The 23,875-nt window shown below is 41.1% G+C and overlaps 1 protein-coding gene across 6 annotated transcripts in view; it reads left to right on the forward strand.

Annotated features, from left to right (window-relative positions):
* Positions 1–1,156: 1,156 nt before the first annotated feature.
* LOC131828992 (ERO1-like protein beta) overlaps positions 1,157–23,875 on the forward strand; it is a 50,770-nt gene continuing 28,051 nt past the window's right edge. The window contains exons 1-4 of one of the 6 annotated variants that reach the window (XM_059170302.1): positions 1,157–1,387; positions 2,714–2,761; positions 4,212–4,382; positions 10,038–10,121. In XM_059170302.1, coding sequence (XP_059026285.1) covers positions 4,329–4,382; positions 10,038–10,121 — 138 coding nt within the window. In that variant the 5' untranslated portion in view covers positions 1,157–1,387; positions 2,714–2,761; positions 4,212–4,328. The other 5 variants (XM_059170301.1, XM_059170303.1, XM_059170304.1 and 2 more) reach the window with 5 other exon arrangements.

Raw genomic sequence — 23,875 nt, forward strand, 5'->3', positions numbered from 1 at the left:
GTGTGGTGTACAGTTATGAGCTGTTAGGAACGCAAGTGGCTTCTAGAAGCTGGGAAAGGCAAGGAAACATAGTGTCCCCTAAAACCTTTAGGAGATGCAGCCCTGCTGATCTAATTCGGACTTCTGATTTTCAGAACTCTAAGATAGTAAATGTCTTGTTTACACCACTAAATGTGTGGTCGTTACCGAAGCAATGGAAGTCTAATACACACCGCATACGTGTAAGCCGCCTTATTGCTAGTTCTCTAGAAATCAAGGCTATTAATAAAACGAATAGCAGCTGTTGTTGAACTTCTTTTGTTCTGGCGCCATCCTAAGCCCTTTATGTAAGGTCTAATGCAATCCTAAAACAGGGTTTGGGTCGGTTATTATTCACAGACGAACAGACTGAGGCTCGCAGAGGTTAAGGAACCTCCGTCTTTCTGAAGCCCCGTGAGAAACTGCGGTATTTCGGAGGCGGGGGCCGGAGCCAGGCCGCAGCCCTCCCAGGTCGTCCAAGCGCTCGTCCCCACCCCACACGTTATGATCAATTCCGGGGCTCAACCCTTCTTCCGCGCGCGGTCTGCTCCGCCGCAGGGAGTGGGAGCGGACCGAGGAAGGGCGGCGTCCACGCCTGCGGGCCGTGAAGTCGAAAAGGAGCCGGGGCCACCTCGCCGAGTGGCCGATGCTTGGCGGGGCCCCGCCGGGCGCCGGAGGCCGGGGCCGCCGCAGGAGACGCAGAGCGCGCCCCGGCTCGCAGTCGAAGGCCCCCCGGGGCGCGTCCCGAGTACCCCGGCTGTGCGGCGTCGGGGACCGGCCACCCAGGCCTGACCGCTGGACGGGACTCCAGGAGCCACCGCGGGGGAGAGGAGGCGGCGCGGCGCCCGGCCGCAGGAAGCGGAGCCCCGCCCGCAGCGCCTCTTGTTTTGGAGGCTCGCGTGGTTCGGCCCCATTGGCCGCCGTGGGGGAGACGGAGTTGCCGCCGCCGCCGCTGCTCCCGGGTTCCCTCCGCCGTCGGCCCCGCCCCCCAGCAGGAGGGGACCACAACTCCCACAAGGCCCTGCGCTCGGAGGGGGGCGTGGCCGGGGCGAAGGGGAAGACGGGGGCGGGGCAGTCTGGGAGATGAAGTGGGGGCGCCCGGCTCTCCGGCCTCACTCGCCGCTGCCGGGAGCCGGTGTACCCCGGCGCGGACCTCTGACCCTGGAGCCTCGCAGCCGCCGGGAGCCGTCCCCTTGGGTCGTCGCCCGGGCCGCCCGCCGTTCCCCGGCCCCGAGGGGCCCGGCCGGTCGCGCTGTGGGAAGAGGTCAGCATGAGCCAGGGGCCCCGGCGGGCCGGCGCCGGGCGGGGGGCGGCCGCAGTGCAGCTGCTGGTCACCCTGAGCTTCCTCCCTCGCGTCGTCGAGGCCCAGGTGAGCCGAGGGCCGGCGGGGGTGGGGGGACGCGGGGCCGGACGCGGGCGCTGGCGGCGAGCGGGCCGCCGCGGGGGTGCGGGCAGGGCCAGGCCGGACCCGCAGGGGCTTTGGGGACCGCGCGGGCGGGTGGCCGTGACCCGAACCGCCGCGTCCCGGGGCGCCTGCGAGATGCGCGCCGTGAGTGCGGGGAGGCGACTCTCGTGGAGGCGGCGGCAGGATGAGGGCGGCGGTGACGGTTCCCGGAGGCTTTTCCGCTTTTCCTTCTGGAGTGTGGGGCGGCGGGGCGTGTGCTGGAGCCCGGGCGGGAGTGGGGACGCCGTCCGCTGTGTGGGGAGGGACGCGCGGACGGGGAAGCCCGCCCCTCACCGGGGGCTCCCCCGCGTCCCTCAGGAGTGCCGCGGGCAGGGAGGGACGCCAGACCCCGAGACCTGGAGCTCTCGGGCTGGAGAGCCCCCTGCTGCGCCCCGGCTCTGCCGTCCCTCGTTCTCGCGGGAGTTTTCGCCGGCTGAGCCGGTCCGCGGGGTCCGGGGGTCCCGAGGGGAAAGCTCGCGGACACGGCCGGTCAGTGACGGGTGACGTGGGGAGAGTGGGCCGGCCGGAGGGGCGCCCTGTGACACCTGCAGGACAGAGTGCGCTGGAGGTCGAGGGTGTGGAAAGCCAGAGCCTTTGCCCCGAGAGCCCCGTTCGCTGCTTTCCTGCAGCAGCAGGTGTGGCTGTGCCCGGTTGCCCCTGCTGCGAGGCGGCGGAGCCGCTGGGAGGGCAGGTGTCTCGGTGGCTCGACGGCGAGCGGAGATGCGCATTTGAAGCGGTTGGTGCTCCCGGCTGAGGACGGCTGAAGCCGTGCGTGCAACCGTGTAAACATGCTTTTCGGACTTTGTTCACACACTGTCCTCCTGGCGTTATGGTGTGTGCACACAATCCCAGAAAGCACGAGCATTATATTTGTGTGGGTATTTTTTAAATGAATGATTTGGTAAAAATCTAAGGGGCAGACTTCCGGTTGCGTTATTGGTGAGCGTGCTAAAAATGCAGATTCTCTGGCTCCGTTGCCACCTGTTGCTGATTTAGTGGCTCTGGATGGGACCCAGCGATCAGCAATTTAAAACAGGCCTTGTTTGTAAGTAACTGCAACGCAGTTATCCTCTGAACTACCTTGTGAGCCCCGCTTAGAAAACACTGAACTAATGGAAATTGGAAATCTTCTAAAAAGTAAATTTTCCAAATTGTCTTTAGCAAAATTATCTTCTAGCGGTGATAGTTTTGGGGCATACATTTAGATATTTTTCTTAAAGGAGACTTTTCTCTTTTTTTTTCTTTCTATAGCCTATGTGAATTGTATACTTTGTCATCAATCTGGAAACTTCACTTCAGGTTTTTGTCATCTAGTAATTACATGTGTTACTGTTTTATAGTTGCACGTTTACTTTTATTATATCCAAATGAATACGTATCATTTTATCATGTCCAAATGAATACATATAGTTCAAAAATTAAGTATTTGTGCATATTCAAAGGAACGTTTTGTGAAACAGTCCTCAAAAGTGGATACATTTGGCTTTTGTTTCCAGTGGTATTTTCTAATACAGTATTGGAGCGTATTATAGATAGTATTTAATCTCCAATGTGTTTCAGTATATATTATCTCGTTTTATTGGATCTGTCTCCCAGAAGTGGGGCTAGTTTACTGGTAAAAGCAAATATTCATTTCCTCTGGAAGAATTTATTTTCAACCCAGGCCGTAAAAAATTCTTGAAGATACAGTGTCAAGGAGAATAAGCAGCTAATAGGCAAAATCACCAAACACTAGGCACCATGAATTAGGTATTAGAAATATAGACTATGGAAAAAGACCTGCAGTTTCTAGAGCTGAAATTAAAAACTCAATGGGTGGATTAGCTAGCTGATTATATCCAGCAGAAGAAAGGATTACTGAATCATGCTACCATGTTATGTCTTTTTCTACTTAATCCTCCAACACTTACCCTTTTCTTATCTTTGTATTTCACTAACAAAATTGGAGTAATCAGCGTAATCCTTACATGTTTACCTATTAGCTTTTGAATCCACACGTCATGACTTCCAATGGAATATCATAGATGAACTGTAAACTTTTTTTTTTTTTTTTTTTGAACTGTGAACTCTTATCAAAGGTCAATCCCTGCCTCGTCTGCATTAGGTCCCATTCCCTCTTTCAAGCACATGGCTCAACAACTCTTCCCTTTCTCTCCTGGATCATTAGTTTTTCCTTCTCTGACGGACTGTTACTGGCATTCTAAAACATGGTGTTAATTCTAGTTTACAGTTCCCTCTCAACCTGCCCAACTCTCCTGGCTCTGCTCCATTTTTCTGTTCTCTATAAAAAAAACTCATCAAAGGAATTATCCTTACTCCTTCCATGCTGGTTCTCTCTTCAACCCACTCCAGCTCCTCCGAAACTTCTCTTGGCAAGGTCTGTAGTGTCTTTCTTGTTAAAGCCAATAGTGAGTTTTTAAACCTTAGCTTTACCTATAGACAGCAGTTTTTCCCCACAGTTCATCACTTACTCTCCTTGAAATATTTGTAAGAAAGAGCAGTCACTGGATAAAGTATTTTTAAAACCTAGAAAGTTGTCAGTTGGTATTTCTACCCCCCCACTCTCCACAATTACTTAGAATTTGAAGTTTTACAAATAGTAAGCTAGAGAAATGGAATAAAATTCAATAGTTAGTGACAGGATCTTAGTAACTAGGATAGTAAAGCATCTGGAATTCTAGAGCCAAAATTGTTGTGAATGATCCTTTGCTCTTTAAAGATAATATACCTCTGACTCTTTGTGTTGTAGGGAGTTTGGGGACACATTTGCATTTCCAGAGGGAAAACATGAGAAAGAAACAACTGGGAATTTCTGGTTTCCATTTTCTGATCATTTGTGCATAGATTCCTCCAATGGATCATACAAATGATCTTTAACCACCTGGGTACCCCCCCCCTTTTTATAAAAATTTTAATCGAGGTAAGTGCAGGTTCCATGCAGTTGTAAGAAATAATATAAAGAAATGCCACCTACACTGTATCTAGTTTAACCCACTGGTACCATTTGGCAAACATACAGTGCGGTATTATCACCAGGACATTGACACTGATGCACCCGCTGATCTTACTCAGATCCCTCCTAGTCTCCCTTGCATCTGTACATTTTCTGTCCACTTTTATGTGTGCACCACCGTAGTCAAGATGCCGAATGATTTCATTACCACAAGGATCCTTCCTCTTGCCCTTTTAAAAATGATTTAATTTTTTTTAGAGAGGGATTGGAGAGGGGCAGAGGAGGGAGAGAAAGAATCTCAAGCAGACTGCCCACTGAGCATGTGCCCATTGCGAGTCTCAGTCTCATGACCCTGAGATTGTGACCTGAGCTGAAACCAAGAGTCAAAAGCTCAACTGACTGAGCCACTCAGGCACCTCTCTTCTTGCCCTTTTATAACCACTCTCCCTCCTTTCTACCCTTCTCCCTGACTCCAGTTCCTCTCCCTACTCCAGTCCTTAAGCCCTGGTAACCAACAAACTTTTCTCCATTTGAAAAATGATGTAGGGGTGCCTCGGTGGCTCAGTGGGTTAAGCCTCTGCCTTTGGTTCAGGTCATGATCTCAGGGTCCTGGTATCGGGGTCCTGGTAGCAGGGTCTTCCTCCTGCTCAGCGAGGAGCCTGCTTCCTCCTCTCTCTCTTTCTCTCTGCCTCTCTGCCTACTTGTTATCTCTGTCAAATAAATAAAATCTTAAAAAAAATGTTGTATAAATGAAATCACATAATAAGTAACATTTTGAGGTTGGCTTTTTTTCACTCAACCTGATTCCCTGAAGATTCATCTGATATGTGGATGTCTGTGAGTCCCATTTTTAAATTTAGCTGAAGAATGTTTTATGGAAATTTTGGATTCTGAACTCATTTTGTAAATATCATTTTCTGTTCTGTTAATGTATACTTTGAGTAGTAGATAAAGCATGTATTTTTAAGTGTGATTATTTGGGACTAAGTCTCATTTTTACTTTGGAAAAATTATTTTAACTATGCTAAGACTTAATTTTCTTATGTGTAAAATGCGGATAATAATACCTATTTCATAGAATATTAAAGAATAAATGAGATAACATGTAATGTTCTTAGCACTGTGCCTATCACATAAGTGTTCCATAAATGGCAGTAGAAAAATAAGATGGGGTTACTACAGCAGTATTATTATAGTCTGTGACTTTTAGGTTAGTCTTGGAAGAAATGCTTTAGCATTCCTACTACATTTGTATTTTATGTATGTTTGGGGAAGGGAGGAACATTCAATATATTTCTCTAGCCACTAATGCTTAGTTCTTCAGAATAGGTATATCTATTTAATCCTTCTGTTGTTCTTTACCTAATTGGCCATATAAAAAGTAAATGATTGTTTTAATGTTATGTATCTTTTTTTAAAGGACTTTATTTGAGAGAGGAAAGGAATGAATGGGCAAGTGGCAGAGGGAGAGGGAAAAACAGGCTCCCTATTGAGCAGGGCTCTTGATCCCAGGACCTTAGGATCTCTACTAGAACTGAAGGCAGAGGCTTAACCAACTTAAAACAACTTAATCGACTTAACCAACTGAGCCACCAAGGCACCCCTTTAATGTTACGTATCTTAACAAAGACTAGTTACCTCAAATGAATAAACTATCTTTTTATACAATAGTAAAGATTTGCTAAGGTTGAAATATCTATAATTTACATATTTTAAATTTTATATGTATATATTCCCCACCCCCAGGTAACCGGAGTCCTGGATGATTGCCTGTGCGACATCGATAGCATTGATAACTTTAACACCTTCAAAATCTTCCCCAAAATAAAAAAAAATTGCAAGAGTGAGACTACTTCCTTTATTACAAGGTAGAGTTATAATTTTTGATTCCTTTAGGAGCAAAATATTTACATAGCTCTCTACAGATGTGACTTTTATGACCCTTTTGAAAACCCATTTTGACTTCTCAGAACACTCTGTGTTTTTTTTTTTTTTTTTTTAAATCACTGGAATATATTAAGTATGTAGTAAAACCTGATTGTCTTTTTGAACACTGAGAACCTGAACCCTCTTCCTGTGTTTGGGAAATCCCTCATCTTTCAGTTTTGGGACAGAGACTACTTCCACAGAAGCTGAAAGTGCCACAGACTTACTTATCTGTCAGCTTTCACTGTAATTTAGGCTCCACCATCTAGACCCCTCCCAGGCTCTGTGTTGTGCTGCTGGGCCCTGTTCTGTGTTAGTGCTTTTCTCAGTGTAAGTACCACAGCAGCACATGGTTCCTGGGGAGCTCACTGGAAGGGCTGCTGAACCAGGCTGAGGGCACAAGCAGAACAGCCTTTGTAGTAATACTGAGGAACTGATTCTTAAATTGAGCACTCTGCTCTAGACCTTTACAGAATAACCATTGCTAGTTTAAAGGTAGCAACAATAAGCAATATTCAAAAGCAGTATTTTAAATCGAAGAACAGTATTTTAAAAGCTGCTGTTATGCTTTGTTTTGCTCTTGCTCTCAGTATTTGATTGGGTTTATAATTTCTTTGATACTCATTTTTAGTTTATTTTAAAAATTGAGCATGATTTTCTTTTTTATCCTGATTCTATATAGCTATCTTAGTCTTTAAATATTTCTGAGGATAAAAAAAGAAATTAGAGCAGGAACTAATAGCCATTATTTTTATGTCACCACCAAAATTTTGGCACCATTAGTCATTGCCCTTTTTTTTTGAAGGTGACAAAAAATTTTATTATGTCGTGTGCCTAGCAAGAAATGCAATAGCCATTTCCCTTGTTTTTGCAACACTCTATATCAAATTTCTGGAAGAAATTCCTCCCTAGTTTCTGGAAAAACACTTACACAGGTTTCTAATTGACCAAAAGAGGGAAAGACACTTTGGTTAACAATCCTATTTACATAAATATAAGGGGGAGTGATTGTTTCTCAACAGAATGTTAGGGTTTACAGGAGGAGGAAAAATGGAAGTTGGATAGGCAAACATAACAGTGTTCTAAGAAAACATTCTAATCAGTGTGATGAAATTATTCCATATGTACTGGAAATATCCACTTACTTCCCAAGGGAGGGTAATGCAGTGATCTAGTTAATGCATTTGTCTCCAAGTCAAGGATATTCTGATGATGATTATTCCTTTCTCTAGTTCTACCAACCTACAAATTAAACAAAAAGGACATTTAACCACCGTCAGTATACTTTTCATACACTAGTGGCAGAAAAAGAAAGCAAAGAGAATAGGATAATTTTAAACATGTGCAAACATACTTATGATTGAGCAAGGATATCTAGGTGGAAGCCAGTCTACCCCTGTCAACTGCTCATTTGGCTGCTGAGTTGGTATTTACAGTTTCTTATACTATCTATCCCATTTCTTTATTCACCAAATATTTATTGAATAACAACTTAGCAGTAGGTGTTCTTTTTTTTTTTTTTTTTTAAAGATCTTATTTATTTATTTGAGAGAGAGACAGTGAGAGAGAACGTGAGAGGCGAGAAGGTAGAGGGAGAAGCAGACTCCCCATGGAGCTGGGAGCCTGATGTGGGACTCGATCCCGGGACTCTAGGACCATGACCTGAGCCGAAGGCAGTTATTCAACCAACTGAACCACCCAGGCGCCCAATAGGCACTCTTTTTTAAAGAGTTTTCCTATTATTATTATTATTATTTTTAAAGATTTTGTTTGCATGTCAGAGATAAAGAGAGCACAAGCAGGGGAAGTGGCAGGCAGAGGGAGAAGCAGGTTCCCTGCTGAGCAGGGAGCCTGACACAGAGCTTGATCCCAGGACCCTGGGATCATGACCTAAGCTGAAGGCAGATGCTCAGCTGACTGAGCCACCCAGGCAGGTAGGTGCTATTCTAAGTGCTGTGGATACAATAGTGAATAACACAAAGACTCTGACTTCATGAAGCTTTATCCAGATTAGGAAGGCAAACAATAAACAGTGAAATTTAATGTCATATGCTTACTAAGGTTAATGCTATGGAGAAGAATAAAGTAGGAGACAGAATAAATTAATGGGGTGGGAGAAGTTAGGTAGCTTTACTTTTAAAGAAGATGATCAGGAAAGGAAGGTATCCATGCTGTGGCATTTGAGTAAAGACCTACATAACGTGAAAGCCATGACAAGATGTGGAGAGAGAACATTCCAGGGAAGGAGAGTAGAGCTACAGGTATAAACATCTTGAGTGCAGGCATAAAGGTTGAGCGTGTTTGAGGAATAAGTTCAGCCTGGCTGGAGCAAGGTGAGTGAGATATGGAGAGTTGGAAAGTAAGAGCCAGATGAGAAAATCTTATGTAAGGATGTTGAATTTTAGTGTAAGTGTAATGAGCTTTTGGGGAGATTTGTACAAAACAGACTCTCAGGGTGTGCAATAGGAAATAGAGAAACCATATAGGTTTTTGCATGAGATCAGATGGAAAGTGGAGTTGGAATAGGGCAGTAGAGTTGGAAGAGGTGAAAAGTAAGCAAACGAAGATCGTACATAAGAGGTAACACCAACAGACTTACCTGATGGGGTGAATGTATGCTGTGAGAGTAGAAGTGAAATCGAAGATGATGTGGAGTTTTGAGCATATTACAGAAAAATATATCCTGACCAAGTTAATCTTATTCTAAGAATGCAGGAACAAGGCTTTTAGGTCCTCAATACAGTTCAACACACATCCCTGATTTTTAAAAAATTTAATAGGAATGATGGATACTTCCTTAACATGATCATTTTAATCCTAACATTAGCATTGCCACCATCTTGCTTGTTGGGAAATAGTTGAGGAATTCTCACTTAGGTGAGGGACACAGGGTACCCACTGTTCTTTACTGCTGGAGATATTAATTAGCATACCAAACAAGAGAGAGCAACTAGAGGCATAAACATTTTTGAAGAATAAGTAAAACTATCTCCATTTATAAATGACAAAATAATACTAGAAAACTTAAATAATGAACAAAAATGATAAAAAATGCATTAAGATAGCAGGCTATAAACTTAATATACAAAATCCCATATCTTCCTAAATGTAAACAATAAGATATAACAAACAAAATCCCCAGTTACACTGAGCAGTCAAGAAGGTCACTGTCCGCCAACCCCATTATTTTCCATGAAGAAACTCTGGATGTTCTTTGTAGCACTTACTACAATTTGTAATTAAACAGGCATTTATAATTTCTATTCCCTCCAGTAGACTCCAGGTGGGTGAAGTACTTTTTTATATATCTTCTTTGCCCTAGACCCTACACAGTGCAGACAGTGGGTGCTCAGTGCACACTGAAGCGAGTGGGCGCTCTGGAGAACCCTAACGGGTAAGGTGCTGACAGACATCAGAGTAAAATGCTGCCCAGGGTCTGCAGGTGAGCAGTGTACTTGGACTTTATTTCTTTTTTGAAGTGTCAGAGGACTAATAACAGTTATTTTTTTTTAATTAATATTACAACTGGGTGTCTGAAAAACTGCAGTTTCAAATTTTGAACCCTATAGATGCCACAGGGTAGGACTTTTTCTTCTTCCCACCACCACATCAGTGGTGTGCAGCACAGGGACACCTAGAGAGTGTTGAAGAACTGTGCCATATGTGTGCTAACGTTTATCCAATCTTTCTCTCAAGGTCAATCTGAAGCGACCATGTCCTTTCTGGGCAGAAGATGGCCATTGTTCAATAAAAGACTGCCATGTGGAGCCCTGTCCAGAGGTAAAATAAATTAAAAAAATAATAATAAGGAAAACATTGCTTCCTCTTGGGCTCTTAGATAAGCATGAATTTATATTTTAGGCCACTATTAATGGATTTAGACTTGTCCTCAAATTCATATGCTGTCACCTCTCTCTTTTTAACCACATTCTTGAAGGTTTATTTTATACTTGTCACCAAAATGGGTTTGAAGAAGCTCTTGTACCCAGTAGTATTGATTGGTTGTGGAAGTATAGTATGGTTCTAAGCCAGGTGGAAGCCTGGGCAGCCTGTTCTAGGACTGGATCTACAATTGGCTAACTCTTATTTCATGCTTTGTTGAATATGCTTTTTATTTCATAAGAAAAGTGATGTTAGTGGACCTTAACTTTTACATTTAGAGTGGGAATTAGAGTGCTTTGTAAAGCAGAGGAATTTCAGGCTTGGTATGAGGTCTTCACTTGGTGGCTTTGTTACATTTAAAAAAAAAGCATCTATACTTATATTTTAGACTTTTGTTTTAGACATATACCATAGTTAATTCTTCTTAAACAATAGTTCATTATAAGCTGTGTTTTCATTTCACTTTTTACTTTTCTTACCTAACCAATTAATCTAGTTTGTTATCCTTAAAAATGGGGAAAAAACCTTAACCAATGTCCTTTTCATACCTACAGAAAAATTGGGAGAATAATACCAACAGTCCTCATTTATTTTTATTCAGATTCTCTGAATTTTTATCACGTTTGCTTTATTACTCTTTGTATATATTATTTTCTGAACTATTTGGGTGTAAATTACCAACAAGGGGATACAATACTGCTAATTACTTGTGTTTCCTTAAAAACAAGATTATTCTCTTATGTAACTACAATGTAACTAACAAAATCAGGAAATTAACATTTTTATAATACAAATCTCTAATCTATAGACCTTAGTCATATATTGCTGAATGACTTACTAATGTGCTATATAGCTAAAAAAAAAAAAAAGTGTTTTATAGTGTACATTCACTTCATGTGTACAAAATGGTGCTTCAGTAGTTCCATATACTATTCAGTGCTGATCAAGATAAGTGCACTCTCAATTCACTTCCCCAGTTTCAGCCATTGCCCCCTCCTTATATCCTCTCTGGTATCCATCTCTTTGTTCCCTATAGAGTTAAGAGTTTCTTGTTTTGGTTTGTCTCTTTTTTGTTCTTGTGTTTGTTTTGCTTCTTAAATTCCACGGGTGAGTGAAATAGTGTGGTAATTCTTATTCTCTAACTGGCTTGTTTTCCTAAGCATTATACTCTCTAAATCCATCCATGTTTTGCAAATGGCAGGACTTCATTCTTTTTTATGGCTGAGTAATATTCCATTGTATGTGTATACACCACATCTTCTTTATCTGTTCATCTATTGATCGACACTTGGGCTGTTTCCATGGGTTGTCTATTGTAAATAATGTTACTATAAACATAGGAGTGTAGGGTGCCTAGGTGGCTCAGTGGGTTAAGCCTCTGCCTACAGCTCAGGTCATGATCTCAGGGTCCTGAGATTGAGTCCTGCATCAGGCTCTCTGCTTGGCGGGGAGCCTGCTTCCTCCTCTCTCTCTCTCTGCCTGCCTCTCTGCCTACTTGTGATCTCTCTCTGTCAAATAAATAAGATCTTTAGAAAAAAAAATAGGAGTGAGGAGTGTATATATCCCTTTGAATTAGTGTTTTTGTATTCTTTGGGTAAATACCTAGTAGTATAATTGCTGGATCATAGGGTAGTTCTGTTTTTAATTTTTCAAGGAACCCGTATGTTATCTTCCACAGTTACTGCACCAGTTTGCATTCCCACCAACAGTAAATGAGTGTTACTTTTTCTCTACATCTTCACCAGCACTTGTTTCTTGAGTTTTTGAGTTTAGTCATTCTAACAGATGTTAGGTGATAGTTCAGTTTGTTTTTGATTTGCATTTCCCTGATGATGCATGATGTTGAGCATCTTTTCATGTATCTGTTGGTCATCTAGATATTGTCTTTGGAGAAATGTCTGTTCATATATTCTGCCCATTTTTTAATTGGATTATTTAGGATATTTTTTGGTGTTGAGCTGTATTAAATTCTTTTTTTTTTTTAAGATTTTATTTATTTATTTGACAGGCAGAGATCCCAAGTAGGCAGAGAGGCAGGCAGAGAGAGAGGAGGAAGCAGGCTCCCTACGAGCAGAGAGCCCAATGCGGGGCTCGATCCCACGATCCTGGGATCATGACCTGAGCTGAAAGCAGAGGCTTTAACGCACTGAGCTACCCAGGCACCCTGAGCTATATAAATTCTTTATATAATTTGGGTAATAATCCTTAGTTGGATATGTCATTGCAAATATCTTCTACCAGTTAGTTAGGTTGTCTTTTAGTTTTATTGGTGGTTTCCTTTGCTGGGCAGAAGTTTTTTATTTTAGTGTAATCACAAGTGCTTATTTTGCTTTTGTTTTACTTGCCTCAGGAGACATACCTAGAAAGATCTTGTTATGGTCAACATCAGAGAAATTACTGCCTGTGCTCTGTTCTAGGAATTTTATGGTGTCAGGTCTCACATTTAGGTCCCTAATCCATTTTGAGTTTTTGTGTGCAGTGTAAGAAGTCCCATTTCATTCTTCTGTATGCAGCCATGCAGTTACCCTTTGTTGAAGAGACTTATTCCCATTAAATATTCTTGCCTCCTTTGTCAAAGATTGACAGTAGCATCATGGGTTTATTTCTGTGTTTTGTATGCTGTTCTGTTGACCTAAGTGTCTATTTTTGTGCCAGTACCATACCTTTTTGATTACTACAGATAATATAATTTGAAATCTGCAATAGTGTTCCCTCCGGTTTTGATTTTCTTTTTCAAGATTGCTTTGGCTCTTCAGAGTCTTTTGTGGTTCCATACAAAGTTTAGGATGTCTTTTTTCTAGTTCTATGAAGAATGCTGTTGGTATTTTGATAGGGATTGCATTAAATGTGTAGCTTGCTTTGGGTAGTACAGAAATTTTTACAATATTTGTTCTCGTAATCCATGAGCATGGACTGTCTTTCCATTTCTTTGTGTCATCTTCAGCTTCTTTCATCAATATTTTAAGTTTTCACAATCAGGTCTTTTCACCTCTTTGCTAAATTTATTCATAGCTGGTTTATTATTTTGGGGACTGTTGTAAATGGGATTGTTTTCTTAATCTCTCTTTCCATTGCTTCCTTATTACTGCATCGAAATGCAGAAGATTTTTGTACATTGATTTTATGTCCTGAAACTTTACTGGATTCATTTTTAGATGTAGCAGTTTTTTGGTGGAGTCTTTAGGGTTTTCTACACAAAATATCATGTCCTTCGCAAATAGTGAAATTTTGATTTCTTCCTTAACCAGTTTGGTTGCCTTTTATTCCTTTTTGTTGTCTGATGACTGTGGCTAGGACATCCAGTACTAAGCTGAATAAAATGGTTAGAGTAGATATCCGTGTCCTTTTTCTGACCTCACGGTAAATGCTCTCTTTTCCCCCCATTGAGTATAATGGATTTTCTCTATAAGGCCTTTATTATAGTTGAGGTATGTTTCCTCCAAACCTACTTTGTTGAGGGTTATTGTTGCTGTATTTTATTGGATGCTTTTTCTCTTTCTGTTGAAATCTGAAGCTTCTTTTCCTTTCTCTTACTGATATGATGTATCACACTGATTGATTTATAAATATTGAACCACCCTTGCAACCTGGGAGTAAAGGTTGATCAGGGTGAATGATTTTTTTTTAAAGGATTGTTGGACTTGGTTTGCTAGTATTTTGTAGAGGATTTTTGCATCTATGTTCATCAGAGTTATTGGCCTGTAGTTTTGTTTTTAATTAAAAAAATCTTAATTTGGAGGGGAGGAGTCAAGATGGCAGAGAAGTAGCAAGCTGAGACTGCTTCAGCTAGCCAGAGATCAGCTAGATAGCTTATCTAAAGATTGCAAACACCTGAAAATCCATCGGCAGATCGAAGAGAAGAAGAACAGCAATTCTGGAAACAGAAAAACAACCACTTTCTGAAAGGTAGGACGGGCGGAGAAGTGAATCCAAAGCTACGGGAAGATAGACCCCGGGGGGAGGGGCCGGCTCCCGGCAAGCAGCGGAGCAACCGTGCACAAAATCAGGACTTTTAAAAGTCTGTTCCGCTGAGGGACATCGCTCCAGAGGCTAAACCGGGGCGAAGCCCACGTGGGGTCAGCGTGGCCTCAGGTCCCGCAGGGTCACAGAAGGATCGGGGGTGTCTGAGTGTCGCAGAGCTTGCGGGTATTGGAACGGGAAAGCCGGCTACAGAGACAGAGCCGACAGTAAGCTCACAGCTCCGTGTTACCTTGAACCGGTCGCAGGCTCGGTGTGCCCGGAGCGCGGCCGGAGGTCAGGCAGACGGGAGTAACTGGGCGCGGTTCTCTGAGCGCGCACTGAGGAGTGCGGCCCTGGGCTCTCGGCTCCTCCGGGCCGGAGACCAGGAGGCCGCCATTTGTATTCCTGTCCTCGGGAACTCTACGGAAAGCGCTCAGGGAACAAAAGCTCCTGAAAGCAAACCCATCGGATTACTCACCCCGGCCCCAGGTAAGGGCGGTGCAATTCCGCCTGGGGCAAAGACACTTGAGAATCACTACAACAGGCCCCTCCCCCAGAAGAGCAACAAGAAATCCAGCCGAGACCAAGTTCACCTACCAAGGATTGCGGTTTCAATACCAAGGAGAGCAGCAGAATTCCAGAGGAGGAGAAAGCCAAGCACGGAACTCATGGCTTTTTTCCTGTGATTTTTTTTTAGTCTTGCAGTTAATTTAATTTTTTCTTTTTCATTTTTTTTTTTTCTCGCCTTCGGGTAAAATTTTTTTTGAACTGTTACCTTTTTCTTTTTTAACGATTTTTTACTAGTTTATCTAATATATATATTTTTTCTTTTTTACATTTTTCTTAGGTGTTTTCTTTTTTAAAAAATTCTTTTCTTTTTTTTTTTCTTTTCTTTTTGTTTTTTTTTTTTTTCTTTCTTCCTTTTTGAACCTCTTTTTATCCCCTTTCTCCCCACTCACGATTTTGGATCTCTTCTAATTTGGTTAAAGCATATTTTCCTGGGGTTGTTGCCACCCTTTTAGTATTTTACTTGCCCCTTCATTTACTCTTATCTGGACAAAATGACAAGACGTAAAAATTCAACACAAAAAAAAAGAACAAGAGGCAGTACCAAAGGCTAGGGACCTAATCAATACAGACATCAGTAATATGTCAGATCTAGAGTTCAGAATGACAATTCTCAAGGTTCTAGCCGGGCTCGAAAAAGGCATGGAAGATATTAGAGAAACCCTCTCAAGAGATATAAAAGCCCTTTCTGGAGAAATAAAAGAACTAAAATCTAACCAAGGTGAAATCAAAAAAGCTATTAATGAGGTGCAATCAAAAATGGAGGCTCTAACTGCTAGGATAAATGAGGCAGAAGAAAGAATTAGCGATATAGAAGACCAAATGACAGAGAATAAAGAAGCTGAGCAAAAGAGGGACAAACAGCTACTGGACCACGAGGGGAGAATTCGAGAGATAAGTGACACCATAAGATAAAACAACATTAGAATAATTGGGATTCCAGAAGAAGAAGAAAGAGACAGGGGAGCAGAAGGTATACTGGAGACAATTATTGGGGAGAATTTCCCCAATATGGCAAAGGGAAGGAGCATCAAAATTCAGGAGGTTCAGAGAACGCCCCTCAAAATCAATAAGAATAGGCCCACACCCCGTCACCTAATAGTAAAATTTACAAGTCTCAATGACAAAGAGAAAATCCTGAAAGCAGCCCGGGAAAAGAAGTCTGTAACATACAAGGTAAAAATATTAGATTGGCAGCTGACTTATCCACAGAGACCTGGCAGGCCAGAAAGAGCTGGCATGATATTTTCAGAGCACTAAACGAGGAAAACATGCAGCCAAGAATACTATATCCAGCTAGGCTATCATTGAAAATAGAAGGAGAGATTAAAAGCTTCCAGGACAAACAACAACTGAAAGAATTTGCAAATACCAAACCAGCTCAACAGGAAATATTGAAAGGGGTCCTCGAAGCAAAGAGAGAGCCTACAAGTGGTAGATCAGAAAGGAACAGAGACCATATACAGTAACAGTCAGCTTACAGGCAATACAATGGCACTAAATTCATATCTCTCAATAGTTACCCTGAATGTGAATGGGCTAAATGCCCCTGTCAAAAGACACAGGGTATCAGAATGGATAAAAAAACAAAACCCATCTATATGTTGCCTCCAAGAAACACATTTTAAGCCCGAAGACACCTCCAGATTTAAAGTGAGGGGGTGGAAAAGAATTTACCATGCTAATGAACATCAGAAGAAAGCAGGAGTGGCAATCCTTATATCAGATCAATTAGATTTTAAGCCAAAGACTATAATAAGAGATGAGGAAGGACACTATATCATACTCAAAGGTTCTGTCCAACAAGAAGATTTAACAATTTTAAATATCTATGCCCCCAATGTGGGAGCAGCCAACTATATAAACCAATTAATAACAAAATCAAAGAAACACATCAACAATAATACAATAATAGTAGGGGACTTTAACACTCCCCTCACTGAAATGGACAGGTCATCCAAGCAAAAGATCAGCAAGGAAATAAAGGCCTTAAACGACACACTGGACCAGATGGACATCACAGATATATTCAGAATATTTCATCCCAAAGCAACAGAATACACATTCTTCTCTAGTGCACATGGAACATTCTCCAGAATAGATCACATCCTCGGTCCTAAATCAGGACTCAACCGGTATCAAAAGATTGGGATCATTCCCTGCATATTTTCAGACCACAATGCTCTAAAGCTAGAACTCAACCACAAAAGGAAGTTTGGAAAGAACCCAAATACATGGAGACTAAACAGTATCCTTCTAAAGAATGAATGGGTCAACCGGGAAATTAAAGAAGAATTGAAAAAAATCATGGAAACAAATGATAATGAAAATACAACGGTTCAAAATCTGTGGGACACAACAAAGGCAGTCCTGAGAGGAAAATATATAGCGGTACAAGCCTTTCTCAAAAAACAAGAAAGGTCTCAGGTACACAACCTAACCCTACACCTAAAGGAGCTGGAGAAAGAACAAGAAGGAAACCCTAAGCCCAGCAGAAGAAGAGAAATCATAAAGATCAGAGCAGAAATCAATGAAATAGAAACCAAAAAAAACAATAGAACAAATCAACGAAACTAGGAGCTCGTTCTTTGAAAGAATTAATAAAATTGATCAACCCCTGGCCCGACTTATCAAAAAGAAAAGAGAAAGGACCCAAATAAATAAAATCATGAATGAAAGAGGAGAGATCACAACTAACACCAAAGAAATAAAAACTATTATAAGAACATACTATGAGCAACTCTACGGCAATAAATTTGACAATCTGGAAGAAATGGATGCATTCCTAGAAACATATAAACTACCACAACTGAACCAGGAAGAAATAGAAAGCCTGAACAGACCCATAACCAGTAAGGAGATTGAAACAGTCATTAAAAATCTCCAAACAAACAAAAGCCCAGGGCCAGATGGCTTCCCGGGGGAATTCTACCAAACATTTAAAGAAGAACTAATTCCTATTCTCCTGAAACTGTTCCAAAAAATAGAAATGGAAGGAAAACTTCCAAACTCATTTTATGAGGCCAGCATCACCTTGATCCCAAAACCAGACAAGGATCCCACCAAAAAAGAGAGCTATAGACCGATATCCTTGATGAACACAGATGCGAAAATACTCAACAAAATACTAGCCAATAGGATTCAACAGTACATTAAAAAGATTATTCACCACGACCAAGTGGGATTTATTCCAGGGCTGCAAGGTTGGTTCAACATCCGCAAATCAGTCAATGTGATACAACACATCAATAAAAGAAAGAACAAGAACCATATGATACTCTCAATAGATGCTGAAAAAGCATTTGACAAAGTACAACATCCCTTCCTGATCAAAACTCTTCAAAGTGTAGGGATAGAGGGCACATACCTCAATATCACCAAAGCCATCTATGAAAAACCCACCGCAAATATCATTCTCAATGGAGAAAAACTGAAAGCTTTTCCGCTAAGGTCAGGAACACGGCAGGGATGTCCATTATCACCACTGCTATTCAACATCGTACTAGAGGTCCTAGCCTCAGCAATCAGACAATAAAAGGAAATTAAAGGCATCCAAATCGGCAAAGAAGAAGTCAAATTATCACTCTTCGCAGATGATATGATACTATATGTGGAAAACCCAAAAGACTCCACTCCAAAACTGCTAGAACTTATACAGGAATTCAGTAAAGTGTCAGGATATAAAATCAATGCACAGAAATCAGTTGCATTTCTCTACACCAACAGCAAGACAGAAGAAAGAGATATTAAGGAGTCAATCCCATTTACAATTGCATCCAAAACCATAAGATACCTAGGAATAAACCTAACCAAAGAGACACAGAATCTATACTCAGAAAACTATAAAGTACTCATGAAAGAAATTGAGGAAGACACAAAGAAATGGAAAAATGTTCCATGCTCCTGGATTGGAAGAATAAATATTGTGAAAATGTCTATGCTACCTAAAGCAATCTACACATTTAATGCAATTCCTATCAAAGTACCATCCATCTTTTTCAAAGAAATGGAACAAATAATGCTAAAATTTATATGGAACCAGAAAAGACCTCGAATAGCCAAAGGGATATTGAAAAAGAAAGCCAACGTTGGTGGCATCACAATTCCGGACTTCAGGCTCTATTACAAAGCTGTCATCATCAAGACAGCATGGTACTGGCACAAAAACAGACACATAGATCAATGGAACAGAATAGAGAGCCCAGAAATAGACCCTCAACTCTATGGTCAACTAATCTTCGACAAAGCAGGAAAGAATGTCCAATGGAAAAAAGACAGCCTTTTCAATAAATGGTGCTGGGAAAATTGGACAGCCACATGCAGAAAAATGAAATTGGACCATTTCCTTACACCACACACAAAAATAGACTCAAAATGGATGAAGGACCTCAATGTACGAAAGGAATCCATCAAAATCCTTGAGTAGAACACGGGCAGCAACCTCTTCGACCTCTGCCGCAGCAACATCTTCCTAGGAACAACGCAAAAGGCAAGGGAAGCAAGGGAAAAAATGAACTACTGGGATTTCATCAAGATCAAAAGCTTTTGCACAGCAAAGGAAACAGTTAACAAAATCAAAAGACAACTGACAGAATGGGAGAAGATATTTGCAAACGACATATCAGATAAAGGACTAGTGTCCAGAATCTATAAAGAACTTAGCAAACTCAACACCCAAAGAATAAATAATCCAATCAAGAAATGGGCAGAGGACATGAACAGACATTTCTGCAAAGAAGACATCCAGATGGCCAACAGACACATGAAAAAGTGCTCCATATCACTCGGCATCAGGGAAGTACAAATCAAAACCACAATGCGATATCACCTCACACCAGTCAGAATGGCTAAAATCAACAAGTCAGGAAATGACAGATGCTGGCGAGGATGCGGAGAAAGGGGAACCCTCCTACACTGTTGGTGGGAATGCAAGCTGGTGCAGCCACTCTGGAAAACAGCATGGAGGTTCCTCAAAATGTTGAAAATAGAACTGCCCTATGACCCAGCAATTGCACTATTGGGTATTTACTCTAAAGATACAAATGTAGTGATCCAAAGGGGCACATGCACCCGAATGTTTATAGCAGCAATGTCCACAATAGCCAAACTATGGAAAGAACCTAGATGTCCATCAACAGATGAATGGATCAAGAAGATGTGGTATATATACACAATGGAATACTATGCAGCCATCAAAAGAAATGAAATCTTGCCATTTGCAACAACATGGATGGAACTAGAGCGTATCATGCTTAGCGAAATAAGTCAAGCAGAGAAAGACAACTATTATATGATCTCCCTGATATGAGGAAGTGGTGATGCAACATGGAGGCTTAAGTGGGTAGAAGAAGAATAAATGAAACAAGATGGGATAGGGAGGGAGACAAACCATAAGTGACTCTTAATCTCACAAAACAAACTGAGGGTTGCCGGGGGGAGGGGTTTTGGGAGAAGGGGGTGGGATTATGGACATTGGGGAGGGTATGTGCTTTGGTGAGTGCTGTGAAGTGTGTAAACCTGGTGATTCACAGACCTGTACCCCTGGGGATAAAAATATATGTTTATAAAAAATAAAAAATTAAGATTAAAAAAAATCTTAATTTTTTGTAGTTTTTTTAAAGATTTTATGTATTTATTTGATATTTGACAGAGATCATAAGTAGGGAGTGGGGTGGTGTTGGTTGCAGGGAAGCTGGCTCCCTGCTGAGCAGAGAGTGGAAGGCAGGGCTCAATCCCAGGACCAGGGGATCATGACCTGAGCTGAAGGCAGAGGTTTAACCCCCTGAGCCACCCAGGTGCCCCTGTAGTTCTGTTTTTTAATGGGGTCTTCACCTGGCTTCAGTGTCAGGATGATACTGGCCTCAGAAAATGAATTTGGAAATTTTCCTTCCTCTTCATTTTTTTGAAATATTTTGAGAAGAATAGGTATTAACTTTTCTTGGAATGTTTGATAGATTTTGCCTATGAAGCCATTGGTCCTGGAGTTTTGTTTGTTGGGAATTTTTTTTTTTTAAGATTTTGTTTATTTATTTGACAGAAAGAGATCACAAGTAGGCAGAGGCAGGCAGAGAGAGAGAGGGAAGCAGGCTCCCCGTTGAGATGAGAGCCCCATGCTGGGCTTGATCCCAGGACCCTGGGATCATGACCTGAGCTGAAGGCAGAGGCTTTAACCCACTGAGCCACCTAGGCGCCCCATGTTGGGAATTTTTTGATTACTGATTCAATTTCATTGCTGATTATCAGTCTGTTTAAATGTTCTTTCTTCCTGTTGCTGTTTTGATAGATCATATGTTTCTAGGAATTTGTCCATTTCCTCTAGTTTGTCCAGGTTTGGAGTATGTAATTTTTCATAATACTCTCTTGTAGTTACTTGTATTTCTGTGGTGTCCATTGTTACTCTCTCTCATTTGCAATTTTGTTTGGGTCCTCTCTCATATACCCCCCCTTTTTTTTAAATGAGCCTGGCTAGAGGTTTATCAGTTTTATTTATCTTCTAGGAACTAGCTCCTGATTTCAGATTTCTTCTATTTTGTTTTTAAAAAATTTTCTGTATCATTTATTTGTGCTCTAATCTTTATTATTTCCTTCCTTCTGTTGGTTTTGGGTTTTGTTATTCCTTTTGTAGCTCCTTTATATGTAAATTTAGGTTGTTTGAGATATTTCCTACTTCTGAGGTAGGCTGGTATGATCCTAAACTTCCCTCTTAGAACTGCTTTTGCTCCATCCGCAAGAGTTTGGACCATTGCGTTTTCATTTTCATTTGTTTCCATGTAATTTTTATTTCTTTGAGGTCTTGGATGACTCATTCATTGTTTAGTAGCATGTTATTTAACCTTGATGAATTTGCGCTCTTTTCAGATTTTTTCCTGTGGTTGACTTCCATTTTCATAGTGGTGTGGTCAGAAAAGATGCATGGTATGACTTCCATCTTCTTGAATTTGTTCAGGCTTATTTTATGGGCTAATCTGTGATCTGTTCTGGAAAATGTTCTGTGTGCACTTGTGGAGAATATGTATCTGCTGTTTTAGGATGGAATGCTCTGAAAATATATTTTAAATCCATTTGATCTGGTGAATGGAGCCATTGTTTCCTTGTTGATTTTCTGTTTGGACAATCTGTCCATTGATGTAAGAGGGGTGTTATAGTCTCCTATTATTATTGCATTCCTATCGATTAGGTTTTTTTTTTTTTTAAATGTTGTTAACTGTGTGTTTGGGTGCTCCCATGTTGGGTGCATAAATATTTATAATTGTGTATCTTCTTGTTGGAGTCTCCCCTTCATCATCATATAGTGTTCTTTATCTCCTGTTACAGTCTTTGTTTTAAAGTCTGTTTTGTTTGATTTAAGTATTACTACTCCAGCTTTCTTTTGACATCCATTTGGATGACGAATCTTTCTTCATCCTCTTACTTTCAGTTGGCAGTTGTTTTTACATCAGAGATGAGTCTCTTGTAAGCAGCCTTATAGATGGCTCTTGTTTTTTTATCCACTCTGTGTAATTCAAAGACAGCCCATATCTTTGGATTGAAGTGTCTAGTCCATTTACATTCAAAGTAGTTATTGGTAGATATAAATTTATTACCAAGTTGTTACTTGCTTTGTGATTGTTTTGTAGTTATTCTCTGATCTCTCTCTTGCTCTTTTTGTGGTGTTTTGGCTTTCCTTAGTGATATACTTGGATTCCTTTCTCTTTATCCATTGCATATCTATTGCTGGCTTTTTTTTCTTTATTTCTTTCAGTGTAACAGAATTCATTGTTTATGCACCACACCCAGTGCTCCATGCAATATGTACCCTCTATAATGCCCACCACCTGACTCTCCCGACCTCCCACCCCTTCAAAACCCTCTGATTGTTTTTCATAGTCCATAGTCTCTCATGGTTCATCTCCCCTTCCAATTTCCCTCAAGTCCTGTCTCCTCTCCATCTCCCCATGTCCTCCATATTATTTGTTATTGCTGGTTTTTGATTTGTGGTTACCATTAGGTTTGTATATAACATCGTTTGCATATAGCAGTCTGTGCTAAGTTGATGGTCATTTAAGTTTAAACCCATTCTTTATTCCTTTCTGCTTAACATTTTGGACATATGGTGTCATATTTTATATCCTTTGTGAATCTCTTGACTGATATTTACAGATATACTTATTTTTACTGCTTTTATGTGTCCTACTTTTCCTACTCTTACTTACAGTTTTTTCTTTACATTCAAAGAATCCCCTTTAATGTATGGTTGGGGTAGTAGTCATAAACTCCGTTAGTTTTTGTTTGTCTGGGAAACCCATTATCTTTCCTTCTATTCTAAATGATAGGCTTGCTGGATAGAGTATCCTTGGCTGCAGATTTTTCTTTTCAGCACTTGAAATCTATCATGCCACTCTCTTCTAGCCTACAAATCTTCTGGTAAAAAAATCAGCTGATAGCTCTATGGGGTTTCCCCTTGTATATAACGGTTTTCTTTTCTCGTGCTGCTTTAAATTTTTTTTTTCTTTATCACTACTTTTTGCCATTTTAACTACTATGTGTCTTGGTGTGGATCACCTTGGGTTGATTTTGTTGGGGGATCTCTGCCTCCTGGATCTCAGTATCTGTTTCCTTCCCCAGATTCAGGAAGTTTTAGCTATTATTTCTTCAAATTAAATTTCTGTTCTCTTCTTTTTCTACTTCTTCCAGGATCCCTGTAATTTGAATGTTATTACACTTAATGGAGTCACTGAGTTCCCTAAGTCTATTCTCATTTTGTATAACTTTTTTTTCTCTCACATGCTCGGCTTGATTACTTTCCTTTACTCTGTCTTCCAGGTTGTTGATTCATTTGCCTGTTTCCTCTAACCTACTATTTATTCCATTTAGTGTATTTTTATTTTCATTTATTGTGTTCTTCATCTCTGATGTGTTCCCTTTTATTTCTGTGTTAAGGGTCTCACTGATGTTCTTCATTCTTTTTTTTTTAATTTTTTTTTATTTATTTATTTGACAGACAGAGATTACAAGTAGGTAGAGAGGGAGTCAGAGAGAGGAGGAAGCAGGCTCCCCACTGAGCAGAGAGCCTGATGCGGGGCTCGATCCCAGGACCCTGGGATCATGACCTGAGCCGAAGGCAGAGGCTTTAACCCACTGAGCCA

Source organism: Mustela lutreola, chromosome 4, assembly GCF_030435805.1.
Source record: "Mustela lutreola isolate mMusLut2 chromosome 4, mMusLut2.pri, whole genome shotgun sequence".
In the NCBI taxonomy this organism is placed as follows: Eukaryota; Metazoa; Chordata; class Mammalia; order Carnivora; family Mustelidae; genus Mustela; species Mustela lutreola.